This window comes from Tenebrio molitor, chromosome 7 (assembly GCF_963966145.1).
Source record: "Tenebrio molitor chromosome 7, icTenMoli1.1, whole genome shotgun sequence".
In the NCBI taxonomy this organism is placed as follows: domain Eukaryota; kingdom Metazoa; phylum Arthropoda; class Insecta; order Coleoptera; family Tenebrionidae; genus Tenebrio; species Tenebrio molitor.
This window is the reverse complement of record NC_091052.1, coordinates 10,914,408-10,937,366: the sequence shown is the minus strand read 5'-3', so window position 1 is coordinate 10,937,366 and position 22,959 is coordinate 10,914,408. Positions and strand designations below refer to the sequence as shown.

General features: G+C 36.5%; 9 protein-coding genes and 1 long non-coding RNA gene across 13 annotated transcripts; 5 read left to right on the top strand and 5 right to left on the bottom strand.

Moving 5' to 3' along the window:
• Positions 1-264: 264 nt before the first annotated feature.
• LOC138135753 (bifunctional purine biosynthesis protein ATIC) lies at positions 265-2,848 on the bottom strand. The gene is made up of 7 exons (XM_069054610.1): positions 2,614-2,848; positions 2,319-2,535; positions 1,993-2,268; positions 1,605-1,941; positions 741-1,389; positions 529-689; positions 265-474 (listed from the first exon to the last, which is right to left on the bottom strand). The coding sequence occupies exons 1-7, from the start codon at positions 2,633-2,635 to the stop codon at positions 355-357; spliced, it is 1,782 nt and encodes a 593-aa protein (XP_068910711.1). The 5' UTR covers positions 2,636-2,848; the 3' UTR covers positions 265-354.
• A 60-nt stretch (positions 2,849-2,908) lies between these two features.
• Positions 2,909-4,618, top strand: LOC138135764 (uncharacterized). Its single transcript, XR_011161069.1, has 3 exons — positions 2,909-4,093; positions 4,180-4,319; positions 4,375-4,618. It is a non-coding gene; the product is annotated as an uncharacterized lncRNA (long non-coding RNA).
• Positions 4,619-4,768: 150 nt separating this feature from the next.
• Positions 4,769-6,388, bottom strand: LOC138135763 (UPF0389 protein CG9231). Its single transcript, XM_069054627.1, has 3 exons — positions 6,057-6,388; positions 5,812-6,003; positions 4,769-5,280 (listed from the first exon to the last, which is right to left on the bottom strand). The coding sequence occupies exons 2-3, from the start codon at positions 6,000-6,002 to the stop codon at positions 5,082-5,084; spliced, it is 390 nt and encodes a 129-aa protein (XP_068910728.1). The 5' UTR covers position 6,003; positions 6,057-6,388; the 3' UTR covers positions 4,769-5,081.
• Positions 6,389-6,650: 262 nt separating this feature from the next.
• On the top strand, positions 6,651-8,402 carry LOC138135758 (CREB/ATF bZIP transcription factor-like). 2 transcript variants are annotated; one of them, XR_011161068.1, is made up of 4 exons: positions 6,652-6,973; positions 7,031-7,751; positions 7,891-7,961; positions 8,116-8,402. XR_011161068.1 is itself a non-coding variant. In XM_069054618.1 (3 exons), the coding sequence occupies exons 1-2, from the start codon at positions 6,869-6,871 to the stop codon at positions 7,736-7,738; spliced, it is 813 nt and encodes a 270-aa protein (XP_068910719.1). In that variant the 5' UTR covers positions 6,651-6,868; the 3' UTR covers positions 7,739-7,751; positions 7,891-8,402. The 2 variants fall into 2 exon arrangements, 1 of the variants encoding a protein (XP_068910719.1); XM_069054618.1 differs by having other exon boundaries at positions 6,651-6,973; positions 7,891-8,402.
• Positions 8,403-8,498: 96 nt separating this feature from the next.
• On the top strand, positions 8,499-10,458 carry ics (ras suppressor protein 1). Its single transcript, XM_069054616.1, has 6 exons — positions 8,499-8,828; positions 9,242-9,292; positions 9,353-9,592; positions 9,644-9,726; positions 9,803-10,050; positions 10,099-10,458. Exons 1-6 carry the CDS (start codon positions 8,681-8,683, stop codon positions 10,181-10,183), a joined length of 855 nt encoding a protein of 284 aa, XP_068910717.1. The 5' UTR covers positions 8,499-8,680; the 3' UTR covers positions 10,184-10,458.
• LOC138135755 (nuclear envelope integral membrane protein-like) lies at positions 10,333-12,765 on the bottom strand. The gene is made up of 8 exons (XM_069054614.1): positions 12,559-12,765; positions 12,381-12,502; positions 12,122-12,329; positions 11,901-12,067; positions 11,180-11,330; positions 10,934-11,123; positions 10,650-10,811; positions 10,333-10,583 (listed from the first exon to the last, which is right to left on the bottom strand). The coding sequence occupies exons 1-8, from the start codon at positions 12,620-12,622 to the stop codon at positions 10,460-10,462; spliced, it is 1,188 nt and encodes a 395-aa protein (XP_068910715.1). The 5' UTR covers positions 12,623-12,765; the 3' UTR covers positions 10,333-10,459.
• An 85-nt stretch (positions 12,766-12,850) lies between these two features.
• On the top strand, positions 12,851-14,839 carry LOC138135754 (tubulin epsilon chain-like). 2 transcript variants are annotated; one of them, XM_069054612.1, is made up of 8 exons: positions 12,851-13,004; positions 13,059-13,267; positions 13,328-13,632; positions 13,694-13,939; positions 13,989-14,126; positions 14,181-14,251; positions 14,300-14,556; positions 14,606-14,839. In XM_069054612.1, exons 1-8 carry the CDS (start codon positions 12,980-12,982, stop codon positions 14,744-14,746), a joined length of 1,392 nt encoding a protein of 463 aa, XP_068910713.1. In that variant the 5' UTR covers positions 12,851-12,979; the 3' UTR covers positions 14,747-14,839. The 2 variants fall into 2 exon arrangements, with proteins under 2 accessions (XP_068910713.1, XP_068910712.1); XM_069054611.1 differs by having other exon boundaries at positions 14,178-14,251.
• Positions 14,748-16,037, bottom strand: Vps60 (vacuolar protein sorting 60). Its single transcript, XM_069054623.1, has 4 exons — positions 15,846-16,037; positions 15,475-15,792; positions 15,198-15,425; positions 14,748-15,145 (listed from the first exon to the last, which is right to left on the bottom strand). The coding sequence occupies exons 1-4, from the start codon at positions 15,912-15,914 to the stop codon at positions 15,089-15,091; spliced, it is 672 nt and encodes a 223-aa protein (XP_068910724.1). The 5' UTR covers positions 15,915-16,037; the 3' UTR covers positions 14,748-15,088.
• Positions 16,038-17,942: 1,905 nt separating this feature from the next.
• On the top strand, positions 17,943-18,952 carry LOC138135760 (peroxiredoxin-6-like). The gene is made up of 4 exons (XM_069054621.1): positions 17,943-18,185; positions 18,237-18,611; positions 18,661-18,736; positions 18,790-18,952. The coding sequence occupies exons 1-4, from the start codon at positions 18,082-18,084 to the stop codon at positions 18,922-18,924; spliced, it is 690 nt and encodes a 229-aa protein (XP_068910722.1). The 5' UTR covers positions 17,943-18,081; the 3' UTR covers positions 18,925-18,952.
• Positions 18,953-19,017: 65 nt separating this feature from the next.
• Lipt2 (Lipoyl(octanoyl) transferase 2) lies at positions 19,018-20,553 on the bottom strand. Of its 2 annotated transcripts, XM_069054620.1 has the most exons (5): positions 20,185-20,553; positions 19,920-20,134; positions 19,586-19,873; positions 19,257-19,321; positions 19,018-19,205 (listed from the first exon to the last, which is right to left on the bottom strand). In XM_069054620.1, the coding sequence occupies exons 1-3, from the start codon at positions 20,387-20,389 to the stop codon at positions 19,601-19,603; spliced, it is 693 nt and encodes a 230-aa protein (XP_068910721.1). In that variant the 5' UTR covers positions 20,390-20,553; the 3' UTR covers positions 19,018-19,205; positions 19,257-19,321; positions 19,586-19,600. The 2 variants fall into 2 exon arrangements, with proteins under 2 accessions (XP_068910721.1, XP_068910720.1); XM_069054619.1 differs by having other exon boundaries at positions 19,257-19,873; positions 20,185-20,551.
• Between the last annotated feature and the right edge of the window lie 2,406 nt (positions 20,554-22,959).

Sequence of the window (22,959 nt, the reverse complement as noted above, 5' to 3'; positions counted from 1 at the left end):
TCGAATTAATTAATACACGAAATATCTGCTTTGTTTTTTATTCTCGTTGAGTCCACTACAGTACAGTGGGCGTTAAAAACAACTATCTTACGTGGGGATTTTACTCCAGCTAGTCTCGAAAAAAACTGGTAGTATCTGGCACCAGCAATACATTTAGAAAGTTTATAAAACCCAAACAACTTGTTTTTCTCTGTGGGAATTACGTCGAGATAATTAATGTACCGCCCTTGGTGAAAGAGTCGCGGGACAAGAATACCAAAATACTATACTGTAATCTTTATTGTCTTAATATTTAATGGAAAGTTTAATTTGTATTAATGCAATAATAAATCCAAATGAGAACCACTAATTAGATTAGTGATGGAAAAGTCTTAAATTTGTGTGTGCCAGAGTTATCTTGTGCTCGTTGCAAGCGTGGATAACCTCAGCGTCGTTAGTAGACCCTGCAGGACTTCCAATGTAAGAAACTCCACTCTGAAACGTGATCATTTTTAAAACGAAATACTTTGAACCATGATAGTGATTTACCAGACTGGCTCTATCAACGTTGTCTCTGAACGGGAAGAAGGCGTCCGACCCCAAAGCAACATGTTTCAGTTGGTTCAACCACGCCCGCTTCTCAGCTTGACTCAACTCTGTTGGAACTTCCTCGTACATTCGTTCAAAAACATTCCTGTCCATGTCTTTGCCTGCAACACCAAATTAAACACTCTGATTTTCTTTTGTTACATCTGACTGACCTACAGTCCCATTGACATAATTGTCAATAGCGTTCGAGATTTCCGCCCTCTTTACTCCTTTCTTAAACTTCATATTGACCACTTTCGGGTGTTGCCTCAACCACCAATTGTCCGCCTTATCGCCTGCTAGTCTCGTACAGTGAATCCTGGACTGCTGTCCTGCGCCAATACCAATAACTTGACCGTCTTTGGCGTAACACACCGAATTACTCTGCGTGTATTTCAGAGCGATGGTGGCGACAATAAGATCTCTGACGGCTGAATCCGGAATGTTTTTATTGTCGGTGACGATGTTCGCAAAGAGTGATTTGTCGATGACGGCATCGTTTCTTTTCTGCTCTAACGTCAGCCCAAAAAGTACTTTTCTCTCGATGGGATCGGGATTGAACGATGGATCGATTTGGAGAACGCAGTAGCCGCCATTCTTCTTCTTTTTTAAAATTTCTAGAGCTTCGGGGGTGTAACCCGGGGCTATTATACCGTCGGAAACCTCTCTAGAGATTATCTTGGCGGTGATTTTGTCGCAGGTGTCTGACAGAGCCACGAAATCGCCGAAGGAGGACATGCGGTCCGCTCCTCGAGCTCTAGCATAAGCTGTTGCCAAAGGAGTGAGTTCCTCTAGGAGATCATCCACCATACACACCTTCGCCTAATAAAATAATTTATATCTCAACTCATACACCCATCAATTCTAGGAGATTGCAGCAATAGTAAGATAAAAAATTTGATTTATGTAATTGACAAACAAAATGAATGAAAATAATGTGTGTAACCTCTTGGTCTTATCAGGCTTCGTGTTAATTGCACAATCAGCATATCCAAAGAGTATTTGATAAACTCTGTGGTAACAATTTTTTTACCAACCTGATTTTTGTCAAGAGGCACGCCAACCGCAGCGCCAGCTGGTGAGACATGTTTGAAACTGGTAGCCGCTGGTAGACCTAGCGCAGCCTTCAACTCTTTAACCAGCTGCCAACCATTCAGGGCATCACACAGATTGATAAATCCCGGCGACCCATTTACCACAGTGAGGGGCAGTTTGGATAAAGTTGTGAAGATCTGAGCGGGCTTTTGGTGAGGATTCATTCCGTATCTCAACGTCAGTTGTGACGTGCCGGCTGAATACTGTTTTCTGAAGTAATCGGTGATCGCCAAGTCATACTCTGAAGTATGAGTGAACGCTTTGAGGGCCAACCTTTGTCTGCAAGTCCGAAAATAAAAAATCGTATTTTCGGCGACATTTTCCTCCTACCTGGTCTCCAAAGTGGTGTCTTTATTGGCAGTACTGTTCATTTCTGTGACGACTTTGTCGTAATCAGAAGGATCGCAAACCACCGTGACTCTGGAGTGGTTTTTGGCGGCGGCTCTGAGCAAAGTGACGCCGCCGATGTCGATATTCTCAACTGCATCGTCAATTGTGACATTGGGCTTAGCGACTGTCTCGACGAATGGGTACAAATTGCAGACAACGACTCGGATCAACTCGATGCGTTGCTGAGCTAAGTCTGCCTGGTCAGAAGGGATTAATCTATAACGATATCGATGATTCGAGTTTTTAAAAATGTATTTTCAATGAACCTGGCTAAAATCCCGCCGTGGACTGAGGGATGCAGCGTTTTAACTCTGCCCCCCAAGATTTCGGGGGCCCCGGAAATCTCAGAGACATCTTTGACCGCGAGGCCCGCCTCTCTAAGACTCTTAGCGGTGCCGCCACTGGCCACCAGAGTGAATCCCAATGCTTTTAAGTTTTTACCCAACGCAACCAGACCGGTTTTATTAGATACAGACAACAACGCTAGAATTATATTTTTAATGATATACAAAATTTACATGTGCGTTTCTTATAGGTTATATACCACGTTTTCATTCTCACCTAAATTGCCACCTGTTGCCATGACTCAGCTGTGTGAAAACGCGAGTGTACTGCACTGGGGACTTAAATCGACTATTAACTTATTTTGAGAAATTCCTTTTAAATTGGCTGGGGGCCTGATCACTGATACTGGAGGTCACAAACGCGGTTATCAAGTGAAAAACATGTTTGCTGGGTGTCTATTATCTTGTTTAGATGACGACAAAGAACTCTCGCAATGATTACAATGCGTTAACTGAAATAAGAATGAAGGATTTTTTATTTTTATAAACGAGAAAGAATATTTCACCTACCTAGCTCAGTTACACTTAGACTAACACCTAATAGGCCGATAAAGCAGATCTCTAGAGGTCATAGTGGTCATACTAATTGTGCTAATTGAAGATCTTTATTACACTATAATTACGTTAATTGAAGATTTTTACAATATAATGAGGTTTTTTCCAATTTCAACAAGTGCTTTGTTTGGATTCTGACAAACATCTGTAACAAACACACAAATGCAAAAAATGTTTAATGAAATACAACACCGGCTCTTACCTCCTACCAGTAGATAAAATAACTTATTTCTCAGACCTTATTTTATTTATAAGAAGAAAGAGTTGCCGTCTAACATTTGTTGTATTACAAGAAAATGATAACATTTTAAATTTATGAAGGCATGTTCATACGCATACTTAGCTGATGAATTATTATCATTACCTACTTCAAGCAGGCATATCATCATTAATTTAACAGCAGAAGTTAAATACAAAAACATGCAAGGGGACAAGGGGTGTAATCCTGAAGGGGTACTTTTGAATGAAAGGGAGTTGTGTTTGGGTTACACTTTTATTTTTTCCGCTGTATTTTAACGTGTTGACATACGTTAGATTTTACTTTTTGCTATTAAAAGGTAGTATGCAACATCTAATAAACAGACAAAAGTAAAATAAAATCACTTTTATTCGAAGAGTTGATCCATACCTACTAGATCTCTGCTACTAGTAATAACTTGGTTGAAAAAAAGGCAAAAAAGTATCAACACTGCAACAAAAACTGGATAAAAATGATAATACCACGAAATTCGTAGATAGTTTGTCGTTTTCTTTCCAATAAAACAATGATGCCCAATTAACGACCTGATATCCATATATTTATTACATTAATTTGACGGACCTACCAGCAAAGATGAGTGAACGCGAAATTGACGACAGAACAAAAGTATATGAGTGGTTGGCAAGTATTGAAGAACCTGAAGATATAGAAGCACCGGTAACTTTTTCGTCACCGCGAAAACGCAAATGGAAATCTACAAAAAGAAGAAAAGAAACTTATCAAGAATCAAGACAGTCTTCTGTCCTAAAAGACACCCACACCGAAGGGTTGTTTTCTAAAATCCTTAAGTCTTTGAGACGAGGGCTTCACGGTCAACGAAGAGAACGTCGATTTTTTCGAAACTTGTCATCGTCCAGTTCGGAGCCTCATCCGGGAACCTCGGGTAACATATTGATGCGGAGATCCTAACAACATTTTGGCGTCATTTTTCGCAGGCATCATAATTTTGTGTATTTATTTATTTTGCAGGAAAAAGAAAAACGACACATTATTTTGATCGACCGAGTACTGACGAGCTTCACTATGAAGAACGAATAATTTCGGATTCGAACATGGGGGAGGAAAAAATCCACGTTATTTCGATACAGCCGGGATCTAGCGGTGCACCTGTATGTGTACACACATTTGACTTGGATAAATTGTGCTCACTTTATTTTTTAACAGCAAGCCATGGCGAGATGTTACTGTTGCGAACATTTGTTAAAAAACACAAATACATTCTACTTGAAATTTATATCCCACATTAAAACGTGCAACTCCGGTCTGCTACGAACTGATGCCGAGACGCTCGGTGAAATTATCGATGTTTTGCACAACCCCCGTTAATGTTAAACATGTTTGTCGTATTTGAATGTTTTGTAAGTTTTATTTAAAGTAAAGTTACTTTTCAGTTTGCAATTCGATTGGATTCGTTTGTTTTTTTTTATAAACCCCAGCTTATTTTATCTGCCTATAGTTTATTTTGTTTTTTCGCTTGATCTGCACTAAATGCTGAAATAAATAAAGACGACGTAAACTAGCAGTGCGACAATTTTTGCGCAAATCACAAAATACAACGTCAACATAAAATATGGATTATATTTACAATAAAATCAATTATCTTACAATTACCAACAGGTTATAAAAGTTTGGCTGCAGATAACACTGCAATCGTTAATAAAATACTTTTTACAGACTCATGATATTTACACTTTTCTCACTACTTTGCAATCACAAACGATCTTATTACTGTTCAACAGGTCTGATAAAAACAATCAGTTCAGTGCTAGATAGTACTTATGTAATATTTATGCATTTTTTGTACAATATATAAGATAAGCAATTACAATAATATCCTAACGATATCAGCTTCTAATGATTACGTCATAATCTTACTTCTTTTCATTTTTAGCCGCTGCTTCGTTAAATTGACGATGCCATTCGATGTTCTGTTTAGATACACTTTCACCCCTTTGTGCTGCTTTTTTACCTAAATATACCATAACAAGACAACCGACGGCAGTTGCTGCCATCATATAATTAGCAATTCTGATGCGCATTCTATTCCTCGCTCTTTCCACCACATTTTGCCTAAAATAAGAAATAATTAAAAGTTTATTTCATAATTCTTGAAAACTCAGTACTAAATGAGCGCCGACTGCGCCACCTATACTTCAAACGTCAAGATGTCAAGAAACCAAAGCTCAAAAATTATGACTGACTGAATTAACATCTGTTTATGACAAAATTACTTATTTGTTGAAAAATTTTATAACAAAAAAATAGTGGTATTATATATAATTTCTTTAGGCTTCACATCTTAAAAATCTTGCTTTGATAGCATGAATGATATGTTAACTGATTTAATTTAATAAATAATTTAGGCGTTTTGCAATAGACTTGACATGTGATAAATTTATTGAGTAATGAAGCATTTCTCAAATTAAATTGGTCAGATTCCCAATAGATGTTTATTTCAAATATCTAATATATTTCCTTTAAATCTCTCATAAATTTGTGGTCATAATTTTACAAGGCTAACATAGTTCAAGTACATTGTTTACACTTAAATTACCTCGTGATGCGATTTAAAATACTTTTCCATAAATAAAACACACTTACTGTACAAAATTAGGAACTTCATCAACAGACTTGTATTTGCCAGTCCAGACCAAAAATCTCTTTTCTAAATTGTTAACTTTGTGAGATGCACTATCCAATTTAGAATGATCATTTCTTATAGCAAATACATTTGAACTTTGAGGTCCCAACAAACTTTGAGTTTTTATTAATAGATTATTTAAGATCGTCATTCTGAAAAATTAACACAAATTTGAAACCTATTCGAGAACACATTTTCAAACAACCTTGCTGTTGATTTTTTTTAATGGACATAAATTGGTAGTAATAACAAATAATCACCACTGCCGTAATTATTTTGCACTGAATTAAATGTACTACTTTAATTAGTGCAATGTCAAAATTGTCAAACTAACGTCAAAACCTGGCGGCTGGCGCACAATCACACGCAGATGCATTTGTAGAAGCGCGCACAATACAAAATATCTAATTAAAAAGTCGTGTATTTGAAGTAAGTTCTAAAATCTGCAGAGTTTAAGCACAACACAAACTGAGATAAAAAGAGATTCGTAGCATCAAACCCAATGAGTGTGGGATCGTGTTACTAAACGTTTTATAATGCAGTGTACGTGATACAAAATGCATCTAAAAATGAAAGGAAGGTTTGCATGATTATGTGCACGTATTGCCATTTGGCAATCACGGGTCGGTGGACAATTTTAAGCACAGATTTTAAGAACGAGGTCAAGTCTTGGTGTCTTTGTCTTTAATTGTGTTTAATTCTGCAATGGAAAAAAAACAACGGATTTTTCTTTTTTCATTTCCGCTGGAGGAGCATTGAGCATTCTGATTGGTCGAGAGTTGCACAATCTGTTGTAACTTCTGCGATTCCGATTGGTCGTACGAAATAAGTCAGCCATTTTATTTAGTGTTTGTGTGTGAAGGCGTTTACGTTTTCAACATTTCAACATTTGGTAGAAAAAAGAAGTCATTTCAGTAGTAATTTTAGGTATACGGTGTCAGTAAATAGAGAATTTAACGTGTGTGCTATAAATTTTTTAATTAAGATCAGTAAAAGTATTTAATCGACAAGGACAAGATGGTTTCAAATGCAAAACGTTTGAGGTACGATTCCGAAAATTACTATACCTCTTCGGAAGACGACACAATTGTTGATTATGGTGCTTCGCAACCAGATCAAGAGGTAAGAAAGTCTAAAATTTACAAACATTGCAATGGTTTAACTGATTTTTGTGTTCAGGATTTTAAATACGATCAGAGACCAAAAAACAAAAACAAACGTTTGTCAAAAAACGCCATAATGGCGAGAGAAAATCGTTTAAAGAAGAAATTGTACGTTTCCAATCTTGAAAAGGAAGTAGCAAAGTTAAGACATGACAATGGCAATTTTACAAAAGTCATAGAGAACCAATCCTTGCTTTTAACAGATTTAAAAAAGGAAATTAAATATTTAAAAAGTGTAATAGCAAACAGCACAGATATTGGTCACTTAATTAAAAGTGTCCACAATACAGGTATGTCAGTAAAAACATCCTTGGAGCAGAGTTTATCACTGAATAATTGCATTTCAAAGCCAAAACAACCAATAGCTAGAAAAACAGCACATCCTTGGGAAGAAAACAGAGTTTCACACTATCCAAGTTTTCCAACACCTGAATCTGATTTGTTTTCTAGTCCAAATTCAGAATGTAGACTAGATGAATTTAATGATGACATACTTAATTTAGTTCCATTTGATAACATTTTGGAGTTTTCTGAAAGTTATGATACACCAGATTCACAACAAACAAAAACTATGGATGAAGGACACCATTTAGAAGAACATAATTATACAACACCAGCTGAAGATGAGGAAGTGGGAGTTTGTCTACATGTGTCCAAACACAGAATATCCCTGGAGTTCTGTTCAACCTGCAGTGAAAATGCCAGTCACACTTGGAGTGACTGAAAGACTCTAAAATGTCTGTATTTCTAAGTATATTGTTATGTTTTTTTACAACTCTTTCCTTGCACTTAGGGATATTGTAATTGTTATTCTGATAGAGTTTAGATTTTGTTCTATTGGAAATGCTACAGTACTATTGTTTTTTGTATTTTCAGGGCCACTTATTGGAATTGGAGGCTAGCTTCGGAAGGACTTGCAGTTTTACCTTCCGAACCGACTTTAAAAGGTGCGGTAGCGTCCAATTTTAGTACATCCCTAACTTCTGAGAACCGTAGATTTTACATAATTGAATTGATTAAAGTAGACAAATGTCCAGAAGATAGGGAAAAACACGTGAATTTTGTTGAATGGTTAGTTTTTATGCTTTGGTCTGATTTCAGTCAAACAGTTGCAGTGAAGTCTTACTTCAAGCCTGTAAACAGTGTTTCTGGAATAAGTAGAGTATAAAATGTATCGTTCCATGTTTTGTATAATCAATTTCGTTCTAGAAATCGTTAAATAAGTGTTTGTCCACCCTACTACTAAACAAGTATATTTTTGAGTTTCAGCTCGTAGCACGGCGCCGGCGGGGTCGTCCCTTTTTGGATAAATTTAGTAGATTTATTAAAATAGGTTTAATTAGGGAGTGTAAGGAAAGGGTAAAATAAATTTTGTGCATTTATGTTTACGTGGTGTTTTTATTTGACCTCGAGAAAGATGACTTAAGTGAGTCGAGCTGAAACAAAAACCGTCAGTCGAGACCAAATTAGCGGCTTTGCATGAAAGCGAACACGTTTGTTTACTGAAACGCATAATCGACACCCATTATGCTTAAAAGCAGTAAAAAGTAACCTGGCGTTTGGCCAATGCAAAGGCAACTTGAGGAGAGAAAAAATGGTCATTCCAGTCGCAGGTTTCAGTGTGGACGGTCGTTTTTAAATTTGACGGGCGATTTGTGCGCGCGCAATGGATCAAGGACCAGTTTCGTGTATTCCAAACACAAGTAAAATGTCTAAAGCTAAAAAGGTTTTAGATGAATCTCGGGAAATTCAAAATCCCGAATTGGATTTGGCGGATAAAGCCATTTCTTCGTTTGAAGAGACGCCCGGTTTACGTAAGTGGATTCTCCCCTGCTTTACAAGGTTTTTACCTAATTTGGCATCTTGTTCGACTGGAAAGGAGGCGTGGTTCAGACAACCCATGTGGGTTTCGATTAAGCCAAATGAAATACCAAACTCGTGCATTTATTTCAAACCCATTATCTGTGCACTTGTTATTAATCTTATCATGCTAACAGTCATCAGCTTGACCAAGCCCCAAAAACAAAAATACGAAAATGAAAGACTCACAAAATATAAAAAACAATTTTTCAAGTTTAAGCTAACCACCCAGTATACACAATTAAAATCCTAAATTCCAACTTAACACAAAATAATTTTTCATGTGTAATTTAATGACCACTTTTTTATTAAAAATTATTTCGACATCGCTGTACCTATCATGTTAAAAAATATTTTTTCTTTATAGTCAACATGACGTATATTACCAGACTCACGTTAAGTCACAACAAAATAAAGTGTAAGTTGGGAATACTTGAGCTTTCAATACCTGTCAATACGTTGAACTGACCACTTTTAGCCGTGCCACCGGCAATAGCACATTTGACAAATCTGGAAATTTTGAACCTCACCAACAACCACGTTGAGGAATTGCCTTTGTCGCTATCCTCAATGCCAAAACTCCGAATTCTTAATTTATCCATCAATCGTCTTTACGAACTCCCTCGAGGGTTTGGGGCTTTTCCCGTGTTGGAGGTTCTCGATCTCACTTACAACAACTTGAACGAAGAAACCTTACCGGGAAATTTCTTTATGATGGGTAATTATTTACCAAAATGACATCTCCCTGAGTTTATTTTGTTTTTGATAGAAACACTTAGAGCACTGTACTTGGGAGACAACGAATTCAAACACTTGCCCCCTGAGATAAAGAATCTCAAAAACTTACAAATCGTAAGTATGGACGCTAAATAAAACTGCATTTGAGGCTCCTCATAGTGAGACATCGCATTTTACCGTTTAATTTCAGTTGGCGCTTAGGGAAAACGATCTCGTTGCGTTGCCCAAAGAATTGGGAGAATTGTCTCGATTGAGGGAATTGCACGTTCAGGGAAATCGCCTGACGATACTTCCGCCAGAGATTGGGAACCTCGATATGACGTCAAACAAGTCAGTTTTTAAATTTGAGGGCAACGAGTGGGTGCCCCCGATCGCCGACCAATTGCAATTGGGCGTTGGTCACTTAATGGAGTATTTGCGGTCCGAGACGTACAGAATGTGAGTGACACCATTTTGTGTAAACATTTATTTCACAAAAAATTTCAGTTTGCATAATCGCTACCAAACCAATAAACCACCCACACCACCGTCTTGTATCGACAAAGCGAAGAAGGTTTCAAGAATCCGTTGACACAAATAAAGTGACCTCGACCATATTTTTTAATTTATTGATTTATACTAAAATTGATTTCACTCAAAGCTTGAGTGTGTTACATATACTGCCATGCTAATTATAACTTTTTATCACGTTTTCAGTTGTAATAGGTTACACAACAGAAATGAAAACAATGTGGCCTTATTTTATTAAACGAATTTTAAGAAAAATAAATTTGTATTTTACAATTTTTACAAGAGCTTTAATGTAATTTAATTACTAAACAAATAAATAGTCAGTCTTTAAAACAATTTACTGTTCTTCCTCTGTATATTCACTTTCGTCATCAGTTAAGTCTGTTGTGTGAATGGATGTTTCATATTCTAAAATTTCCTCGTCGCTCAGGTGAGAACTTCCTTCAATAAATGACGCAAACCTAAAATTAGTACTAGTTAGCCGTGCAGTCTACGCAGAGGGCGCCACCGCCGGTGACTTCTGCTACCGTTTCACATCTTTCAATTTGAGCGCAATTTGCCATTGCTTGCACTCGGGGCTGTTACAATAATTGCGCAAATCTTTTAACGCTCTCGTCGTTTCTCTGACACCCTGTTCGTAATATTCGTCATTCGTTAACGGTTTGACTTTTGGAGGAAATCTTTTTTTCCTGTAAACAATTCCAATATCCATCAATGAATCAAATGAGATAATCAACTCACGTTTATTAATAAATCACCACAACAGAACATGCATTTAAACAGGAAATTTTGAAAACAAAAAGTTTCTTACCAGTACTTTTTCGGCTGTGACAGCCACGATGGAGGTATGTTATGAAATAGTAGTAAAGCGACGATTTGTCCCATGGCGGCTTCTTGGAAGTGGGTGCTGAAAAATATTGCGCCCAAACCGCCGGCCTGAAGGGCCCATCGGATTAAATTTCGGCTTCTTTCGTTTTCGATTGGGCCCCATCTATAGCAGACTAAATAAATATGTTCAATATTTAAAATGTTTTTAGTGCCGGTATTGTTTATTTACCTACGAAACTTATTATGCCAGTTATGACGGCATACCATAGGACGTATGATTTGTAATTTAACAAAATTATGCGGACGTTGTCCCACAAGAGTTGCAAAAGGTAAATTCCAACGGTCCAGCCGCATGCGGCCACTCCATACATGACAGGTTTCTGAAAATTAATCGGTCAAGAGCGCCTACAATATTTATTTGCAAAAAATATTTTCATGCTGCCGGCCGTTATCGACGGTTTTGCACGATTCAAAATCCGCCGGGAACGTTAAATTCCCGCCCTAGTACTTACAAAAGTGACCTTGGTTAAAAATTCGCCAGAGAATGGGCTGGCAGCATTGACTCTTAAATGTCAACAAAGTTTGACATAGAAGTTACTTTGGTTGAATTAATTAATACTTTTTTACTTTTTAAAAATGATTTAAACTTGTCGGCATGAAAAATTTTGTGGATTACACGTCCAGAAAATGTTTTGCGAGTGCTGTTGCCGCCGCGGCTAGGCGCCTTGGCTACGCAATACCACTCACACTCGCAAAATATCGTTTTCTTGACTAGTAATTCAAATAACTATTGTTTCAAAATGTTTGATTTTGCAATAACAATAATTATTTTAAACAAGGGAAAATGTTCAGTCTAGTGAAAAAATTTGTAATCTACATAATTATGTAGTTAATTCCAATATTTTAAATTTTGCACTTAAAAAAAAAATTAAATCCAATGATGTACCTACCTTGGGAAAGAGTTTGCTAACAAAGTAGATTAAAATTAAGAAAGAAGTACAGATTCCCACTGAAACTCCACAAATGTAATAAAACAGAGTATTTTTACTTAGTTTATTTGCTGAAAGAAACAGTGAAATCCCCATAAGCAATAGAAGTACTTTCCAATAATCTATTCCTGCAAAATTTAAGTGTTAAATCTAATTCAAAATATTTTTTTGCAAACACCCACTGATCACATTTAAAGTTACTGTGTAACTGTTTCTACTGTCAATCCCAACACAGCTCCTGTTAAAAGGGTCAAGCTGCATTTGTTTTTGTTTAGTAGAGAATATGTTTAAGTTCCAGCTATATCTGTGCTCATTGTATTCTTCTTGGACAGCATCTGGTGAGTTTCCATCATACTGTGTGTAATCATCTGATGGATGGTCCAACTGAAGCTAATTTAACAAAGTGAAAACAATGTGAAAAATCACACAACAACATCTTACAAAGACACTTTGCCAAATGTGAATTAAATATTTAGGTTTTCCTGGGTAGCAGAAAATATGAAATTCTGGAGCTGAATGCTGCGCCCAATAGGAGTACCTTTCGCCTTGTTGCAGATAGTGCACTTAAAAGAACAATATTTATGCGGTGAAGATAACATAACCTATAATTCGCATTTACCTTGCAAGGCTGAACATATCGACAGCAACACAAAGATAGCGCTAAATTGCAAAACTGCTCGCATTTTACGTATTAATTTCAAAGTCTTTCTGAAAAAGTGATGGATACCACAAACAAAAGTAATTTTGGGTCTTATATTTTTGATTTGCGGTTCCGTTACATTTTTTTATGTCAATCACGTGACCCAAATTCAGAGCTAGAAACCGTACCGGCTAAAAGCACTAAAAAATTTGACCATTGCACCTTATGATGAAAAACAGACCAAACGTGACCAACCGGAGTAAATAAACTCACCAACACCGTGACTGGCTGGCGGTTTTCGCTTAAAATTCAAAAGATTTAAAATAAGTTAGGTTATGTGATCGATCGACGTTTTTTTGTGCAAGTGTTGTTTTGTAAATGTATTTCACAACGTAAATTTATGAGTGAATTTATCGTGATACAAGGTATTGCGTAATAAATGTTTGTAAAAAGACGGTGTAATTATTTTTCTCTTATAGTTGGTCAATGTGGGAATCAAATTGGTAGTTGTTTGTTACCTGAAATTTTACAAGAATACGATGTGAGGACAAACAACGAAATCGGTGGTAAAACCAAACGAGACAAAATTGATCTGCAGCAGTTCATGTCTAGTTTTTTTAACCTTAATTCAAAATGTAGCACAATAGATTCACTAAGTGATTTGCTCAATAGTAATGCAAAAGCAAGGGTAATTGAGAGTTGTATGTATGTGTTTTTTTTTTTTAATTTTTTATTTATCATGTCGCAGTTTTTGTGTATTGATATGGAGGACAGTGTTGTTGCTAGAGTCAAAGTAGGCAAGTATAGAGATCTGTTTGATAAAAAGTGTCTCATTACAAATTATCCTGGATCTGGGAATAACTGGGCTGAGGGTTATTGTAGTCATGGCCCAAAATACAAACAAAAAATTCTGAAAGCTATACAGTACACTGTTGAACAATGTGATAATTTAAATGGATTTTTGTTGCTGTTTTCAATGGGAGGGGGGACTGGTTCAGGACTTGGGACTTTCATAGTTAAATTACTTGCTGATAATTTCCCAACCATTGAAAGGTATGCAAGTCACATCTAAATTTTCAATTCAGACATTCATTAATTTGTTTATTGTTGAAAGATTTGTAGTGTGTGTTTATCCAACTGGCACTGAGGATGTGATAACATGTCCATATAATATGGCATTTGCTACTCAGGAACTTTTAAGTAGTGCCACTTGTGTGTTTCCTGTGGAAAATAGATCACTTTTAGACATTACCTTGAAACAAACAGGGCGTTATACCAACAGTCGAGGGGATCTTTCCCCATTTAGACCATTTGAAGATATGAATAAGATTATTGTAGACATGATCCTCCATTTGACAAGGTTTGCGCGACTTTTTACTTGATTTTTATCATAACTGTAAATATTTTAGTGGTTCAAGATTTGGAGGTAAAATGAATGTGGATATGAATGAAATTAACACCAACATGATCCCTTTCCCTCAATTAAATTTTCTCTCTAGTGGATTTAGTCCTTTTAAGTTGAAAAATTTCAATTCAACCAGTAGTAGGTGATAAGATTACTTAATAATTAAAAAAAAATCTGATCATTCCTTTTTTAGCAGTCAGTTGAAAAATGAATTATTTTTGTCTTCTTGCAGTCGCTATAATCAGTTGCTGAAAGTGGATCCCCTAGGTATGTCTCAACAGTAGATACAAGTGCACCATTTAATGCATCTTAAAGACCCTAGGTACATGTGCATGAGCGTTACTTTGTTGGGAAGAGGTAATTACTCCATAAATGACATGAGAAGCTATATTGACAGGCTAAAACCAAAATTACACTTTGCATCTTGGTCCACTAAAGCCATTAAAGTTGGATTATGTAATGTACCCCCAAAAGGATTAGATTTCTCGATGCTCACATTATGCAACACATCTTCAATATCAAACTTGTTTGAAGAAATATTAAGTCAATTTGTTAAGTTATACCAAAGAAAAGTATTTTTTTTCAGTGCTGGTTTCAAAATGGTTTAATTTGTGTTTTTAGGCGCACGTACACCACTACACTGCCATACCAGAATTTAATTTTGAACAGTTCAAAGAGTGCCAAAATAGTCTCAATGACATTGTACTGTTCTACAGGGAAATTGAGCAGCTCAAACCATCAGTATTAGTACAAAGTCTGTGAATTATCAAGTTACAGTTTATTGTCATAAAATATAAAAGCAAAATTCCAAATAATTGTGAATTTATACACTTAAAAATAAAATAATCATAAAAATACATTTACATTTTTTTAATAATTCAAAATATGTACTTCACTTAATTGTATGTGCACTGAAGTTGTTTCATCACTAATATGTAGTTGAACCAAAAAATGTCAAGCTCCTGACACTTCCAGATCTAAAGCTGTTAATGTGCACTTGAGATGTTTTTCACTTTTGAAATTATCTGCATAAAAATACCTATTTACAATATTTAGCAAAAAAGGCTTATATAATTAGGTGCAAATTTGCTTTTAAAGGCATGGTTAGTGTGTCTGGCTGGGAATTTGAGGCAAACCAAATTCATCCACGGCAATTCCATCCTGAAAAAAACATATGCAAATAAATCCACATTTAGGAAATTCCATATGCAACCTTGTTTTTGTCAGTTTCCGACTCTGGTTTATTTTTAGGTGCTTCTGGAGCTTTCATCATATCATCCAGGTAACTTGTGTCATCATCTAAAGCTATTTCATCTCCTAGAGCATCTAATTCTGCAGCTAGATCATCCTCATCAAGCTCAGGAGTATTGTAACTCCTCCCAAGAGCTTCCTGCACTTCATCAGCTTGTTCCATCAAGTCTGCTAGCTCATCTTGAACATCCTGAAGAAATTGTTATAAAGATTATCATTTTCTCTGCAACATTACATACATCAATATCATCAATGTTGATCTTTTTAAACTCTTTTTTCATCTGTTTCATTCCATCCTTCATGGCAACTACAGTGGTGTGGGTATCCTTCAGAGCTTGATGGGCATAATTTGCTTGCTCCATGTTGAAAGATTGCCCCCTCAAATTGTCAAGTTGCTGCTCATACATCTTTTTCTGTTTCAAGATCCTCAATGCCTTAGCTTTGACAGCATTTTTACCAGGGCCCTCTCTCATTTTGGACATTTGATCTCTAAACTTCCTCAAGTCATTTTCTAAAGTTTGAATTTTTTTCTCGACCCCTTCAGCCCTCTGGTCAACCTGCAGTAATGACTCAGGTATATTTGGGTTATATCATTTTCTCTCATACATACGCCAGTTATACAGTCCGTTATGCTCGGGCCCGGTTCTTTGGGCTTGCCTCGGCCGAATAGACGATTCATTTTTTTAACGTTTTGTCTTCTTTTTTCGTTATTTCAGGGAATGAATCACAATTCGTCCCGATACGTCGAAACAAAAACAGACGACCTCCACTTTTGACAGCCGTCAAGTGTCAACGCTGTCATTTGTCATATGTCTACACCACAACCTCACAAGACAAATTTTTTGCCGTAATTGAAAATTTACCATATTATTATATGTTGGATTTATATATTGAACGAATTATGAATTAGTAATGTAATTATAAGATTCGAGTACGTGACCTGCTTCTTTTCGATTTGGATGTGGCCAAAGTATCGACACGGGATTCTATAGGTCCAAATTGAAATCCCGTTATAACATAGCAAGGGGTATTAATGACCCATAAAGTCCATTCATTTTGTATTAACTTTTCAAGGTCTAATAATTTAAATTTTGGCACTGTAATTATGTTTTGTAAATAGTGACATGCATATAACCAACATAATGTGATTTAGCAATGCTCAATTCAACGTTTACGGTGTTTACCTGCATGTTGCATGTCACTATTTACAAAACATAATTACTATTGGGGACAAAATACTTTGGTCGTCATTTTTCTGTCACTTCAAAACAAATTAATGTAAACCAAGCATTAACGTCAAGTCAACATTGATGACAATTTCAAATTATTGACTTTTCTCTTGTCAAAAATATGGGACCTTCCACCATTCAAAAATTTAGAATCGTCTCCCTTGCTTCTGAGGGATTGTCCATGGGCCAAATTGCCTTGTGGAAACCTTTTCAATTTTTCCTCCTTGGAATTTCTCATTCAGTGGTCCATTTTTCGGTATTTAACATTTCGCAATGATGAGTTTGACAGTGACTGTGGTTGACAGTAGTAAAAAATAAGGTTAACCGTCCTAATGCTGGCTTTACAACTTTATGTCAATCAACTGACTTTGACGACCAAAGTAATTTGTCCCCAATAGTACAAAGCCAAAAAATAAAATTATTTGACCTTGAAAAGTTCAATACAAAATGAATGGACTTTACATAATACCATTTTTATTTATTGACAATATTGTGGCACTTGCAACTTTTTTATTTTTTCAAGTGCTCAGATTCCAAATTTCACTAAACGTAACTTCGAAGAATTGTTCGATAATAGAATAAAAAATACTAACATAATATGTTATACAATTTTACACAATAGCATTTACTATTTCTGGTGTAGCTTAATCGTAGAGATGACACTTTAAATATTTACATAACGAAACTTTCCACCTAATTCTACTACATATTTTATATTAATTAAAGTGATGCATAGTGAGATTTACTATACATTTGACAATACTTACTTATATAATATTTAAACAGGCTGATAAGGTCATTATCGTAATGTTAAAAATTTTCTAGCAGAAATCAGTTAAAAAATAAGCAAAGGTCAACAAAATGTTTGTTTTAAAATCTAAAGTCGATAGGTTTGTGTATTGTTACGATAGATATCTTATAAAAATAAAGTTGTTGAGTAACTGCATCCGTATTTGCAATTTTTTCTGTATGTTGCACGTTTTTACCTGTCCTATATGGAAGGTATAAAGAAAAGACCACTTAAAAATAGGTACATTTTTATTTTAAATATGTTTCCAAGAATATCACAATTATGGAAGAGTTTATAAAATACAATAACAATTTATCATATCAGTTAAGCATGAGGTTATCTCTTGTTTTTTAACCATCTGCATATTATTTGTTTCCAAAATAAATTATGATGGACAGGACCGGCTTCTTGAATAATTATTGCAAATTTATCATAATTTTAGTCCCAGGACGGTGGAATGTTTGGATTCATAATACATTTAGGTTTTGCAACAATTCAGAGTAAGGTGGATACGTACGAAATAAACACAGTTTGCAAGATGAAAATAAAATGTACCGAGCGATCATTTAAAAAATAAATTGAGTTTGCTTTGGAGCCTATGCTATAGCATGGGTTGCCATAGGTAACACGCCGCCGCCATTTACTTTTTTATTGATCCCACCGTATTATTTGTTCACTACGTATTGTAATGAAAAACTGATAAGATTTGTGATTTTGACGATAAGAATAATTCCGGCCCTGTAAACACACCTAATCAGAAAAACACAGACCCCTCCAACTTTCACCGTATATATTACGAGTCGCATGTCCGAGAGTCTACATTCATCATGTCAAGTGTCAAAATGCGTTTAAGACTCGGCGACGTTATCCCCGACTTCAAGGCCCAAACCACCCAAGGGCCCATCCAGTTCTACGACTGGCAGGGCGACAAGTGAGTAGGAACTTCCCCTGTCGCAGCCCTTCACCAAACCCTTCATTCTAGATGGGTGGTTCTATTCTCGCACCCTGCCGACTTCACCCCCGTGTGCACCACAGAGCTGGGCCGCATCGCCGTCCACCAACCTTACTTCACCAAAAGAAACGTGAAACTCTTGGCCCACTCATGCGACAAATTAAAGGACCACGTCGACTGGGTCAACGATATCAAATCATACTGTCGTGACATTCCAGGCGATTTTCCGTACCCCATCATCGCCGACGAGAAGCGGGAACTGGCCGTGATGCTGGACATGATCGATCAACAATACAAGGACGACGAAAAGAGAGCTCTAACAGTGAGGGCGCTCTACATTATCGATCCAAAGCACGTCCTGCGACTTTCCATGCAGTATCCGCAGTCGACCGGGCGCAATGTGGAGTAAGTGTGTAAATTTGAGGTGACTGGACTCTAATTGTGTTTCCAAAAGTGAAATCTTGAGGGTCATTGATTCTCTTCAGCTGGTGGACAAGATACCGCAAGTGGCAACGCCTGCCAACTGGGTGGTATGCAAATGAGATGATTGATGTGTCGGGACCACTTTTATTTTTCGTTCTAGCCCGGAGAGAAAGTCATGATTCTGCCGACCGTGAAAGAAGAGGAGGCGCAACAGTTGTTTAGCGGACAGGTTGACAAAGTGACGATGCCTTCTGGGATCGTCTACGTCAGGACCACGACGAACTACAAATCGTGAACCAGTTTTGAATAAAACTTTTTCAGTACATGTTTGTTTTGTATAAATCTTTTTCAGTACAAGTTTGTTTTGCTCGAACAAAAACAGCTAAAAGGTTTTTAACACTCGTGACAAGGTCACATGAGTGAATCCTTCAAACGTCTTTAATGCAAATTAAAGTCAATACATTTTAAGCGAAAAAAATCGCAATTAATCTCGATCTAGCAGCCTTCACAGTTGACCATTTTTTGGGCACAATAGTGGGGCAACTGAATTCCTTTCAGCAGTAAGTCCGTATACCCCTGGAATGGATTAGTGAGGGAAATGTTTGCTTCTTTGCGGTATAGACTTACCGACAAAGCGTCTATGCACACGGTACACGGGTAGATGAGGATATACCAGAAACAACAAAAACAAGCTATAATAAAAGAGAAATAAAACGCGACAAACCATACAAGACAGCAGAGTGGATTTTTGGCCATTTTTGCCACTAATGTCTAGTTTTCGATTTGACTAGAAATAAATGTCACTTTGGTTTTTGTTTATTTACTTAAAACAAATTGTGACAAGTAAAACAGCATTCATAAAGTGGGCTTTACATTATTTATTTTTTTGAAATAATTTTTAAGGTTTACTCAAAATGGAGTAAGTGTTGCCTTGTTGCGCCCAACTATCTACTTACAAAATGTGGAGGGCTTCATTGAATTAAGTCTGCTAGGATATTGTCGCACTCCTTTTTAGGAAAATCCACATAATGACAGCCGAAAATTTCGGAAAAGCTGTCGAGGAAGAGTGGCACCACTTCTTCCACGTCAACGTGTCTGTTCAGTTCTTTGGATAAGCTAGTAACTCCTTTACCTTCGATTCCGCAAGGCACAATGTGCTCAAACCAAGTCAAATCGGTTGAACAGTTAAGCGCGAGTCCATGGGACGTAACGAACCGACTGCCGTGAACCCCTATCGCACAAATCTACAATCTAAAAATGAAAATGTGTCAAACCTTGTGGCTCTCTTGCCTTATTGTCTTTGACCCACACTCCCGTGTTCGGGGACGTCCCCGCCTCGATCCCTAACTTATTGCATAATCGTATCACAGTTTTTTCGATATGACACACATACCACCTCATGCTAGGCTTAAAATCCTTCAAGTTGAGGATTGGGTATACAACCAACTGTCCCGGTCCGTGAAATGTGATCAAACCGCCCCTGTTCGTCCTGTAGAACTCTGCCCCTGCAAGTGACGGTTTCACGATTTGTGGTGTCGTCTGAGGGGTTGTTTACCTAGCTGTTCCAGATTTTTCGCCACTTGTTCTGGGTATTGTCCGGTGCGGATGCCGGTGGTGTACACCGGAGGGTGTTCCAAACACACAAGAGTGTTGGACAGTTCCTTGTTCTCATGATGTAACCGCACGAGATGTTTTTGCAGTTCTAGACTTTTTCTATAACTTAAACGACCGATTTGCCACACTTTGACTAACTTATTCATTGCAGTAGGTTTTGAGGTTATGTCGCGCTACATGTTTCTACGAACGTGGGGCGCATCGAATTCCGTAATTTATCAAATCTGTGACACCATATACTAAAAAGTTGTGACTCCGTTGTCTATTTTCGTAATTCGAGGAGAATAAAAGCCACGGGCTGTTGTTTGTATTGTTGGTTGCATACGTAATCATCATGGAAACTCATAAATTTAAAGATTTTCCACTTTTCACTTTTGTCCTATGAAAGATGTTTTTAAATTAAAAATAAATTTACTTGTTGGTTGATAATTGATCTGATGGTCGAATGCATGTTTTCCACAACCTTCCCCGAGAGTCATCATAACAGAAGAAAAGTAATTCTCTTGTACATACATTCTACGGTTTTACATTTTTTCAAAACCATGTGCCAATGTTTGTTTTTAAATTTTGACCGCATACCTATTTACAAATACAGTGCCAAGTAGGTGGTTGTCAATGCGTTGTCTAAAAATTTTAGCGTTTTTTTTTCAGAATGCAACAGAAAATAACAGGAACGAGTGCTATGAACGAGTGGGTTGAGAATGTCTGGCATAACTTGTAGTTTTGTTTGGAGCGCTTCATATTTTAAATTTGTATCAAAATCAGTGTTTAATATGTACTCTTTACGAGTCTCGGCGAGTTCTCCAAGTAATTAAAAATTCATAATCGAAGTTGGATTGATCGATTCCAGTCGTGAAAATTTCAGTGTTGTGGCAATCTGCGCTTGTCGTTTTTCCAATAAACTGATGAAATCATTAATTATTACTTCACGAAATTCGTCTGTTATTATTTACAACCGTGTTTTTGAGAGATTTAAATTACGACATTGTCACGCATGCTCGCGGTGATTCGCGCTCAGTCCGTCTTTGTTTATTTTGCTTCTCCTCTTCTCTGTTCCATTGGATTGTTAACCCAACCAGAGAATACAACCCAACGTTGTATCCGCTTCTGGCATTCAAATTGATGATTGTGTTGGGTTCAAACAAAACGTGAACGTGATCTAAATTCATTTGATCTTGTGGACACGTTGTACTTTCGGGAAATGTTTAATAGGATGGTTGAAGTTTAGGTGGCGCGTTAAGTCACGTGATTTTGTTTTGTTAGTGTTTGTTTTGTTTTCAAAGGTAACTGTAACGCCAAGTAAGTCCGACACTTTGAATTTGTTTTGACTTTATTGACAGTTGTCAATATCACGTGTTTGGAAATGAGGATTTTCCGCCGATAGGGCTCACCTTAACACGGACATTTTTTAAACAATAAGTAATCGTAGTGTACACACGACCATAATTATCTGTATACAATATACCTAGGTACATGTGGGCAATATATAGGGTTAACGTTATTGATTGTTATCAACACTATACTCTGTTTGATGCATTTTTATCAGAAAATTCAATGCCATTTTAAACATAATAATATCGATATCGAACATCATTTAACTTGTTGTCACAGACAAAATTTTAAATGCATCGTTAATTTCAATTTTGTCAGCTTGTCAATAAGAAAATTTGTACGGTTTAAATGTCAGTTACAATTTTTGAGAAAGTATGCACTGACAGGTCTAACATTTAGATCAAGGTGGATTAGATTGGGTCTGTAAAAAAAACTGATAATTATTATGATACATAATTTTCGAAGTGTATCTAAAATACAATAATAAAAGTCTTAATGGATTTTTGCAAGTACTGTACTGATCCCTCTAATATCTGGATCAAGGTAGATCAGCTCCGGTTTTTGGAATTAGGAATATGTATTTAAAACAGATTTAGGAATAAACGTTGTCTGTGAATAACATTAAGCGATAATGGTTGTTGTTGGATTTATCAGTTTGTTTATGCGTTACATAGTTATTTAGGCACACGAAATCATGATGACTTAAATGGTTTTTTCATATTTACATTTTGATACCTAATTTTGAAATATTTACATAGAGAATCTCTACCGATTTGCCAAAAGTTGTTTCTTTAAAATAGAACCTTGAGACAAACCCAAGTCACGTGAAATTCGTGAAAACCATATTCAGAACAGAACCCAAGACTGGTGTGAAGTATACATCACATGATTCAAGATTCAACAGCATGATCTGTTGGCCATGACAAATAAAAGTCGATTCGTAGATTGATTCGTACAACCGCCAAAAATGTACTACATTTTTAGTAAATAAAATGATTAACACAATTTTAGTTTTTTAGCGCGTACCTAGTTCGGTGTGACGTCGGAGTTTAACCCGACTCGTCTATTTTCATTTTATTTTTGTAATAAAATACATTTGCATAAATTACGTCCGATTTATAAATTTTGTCGGAATCAGCCGAAAATACTTCATTTCATTTTCATTTCAGCATTTTGTCATACTTACCGTAGGTAACTTTAGAACCTCTAAGTCATTTCAATCATCTCAAGACAGCCCTGTTTGGCTTGTCAGAACTCTTATCTGGTAAAGCTTAATTAACGTTAACATTATTTAAGAGTAAACAAGTCATCGCTACTTAAATTACAAACACTTCCCAAGAAGTTGTCATCTTTACCACTGCCACCGTTTTTAATCTCGTAACCA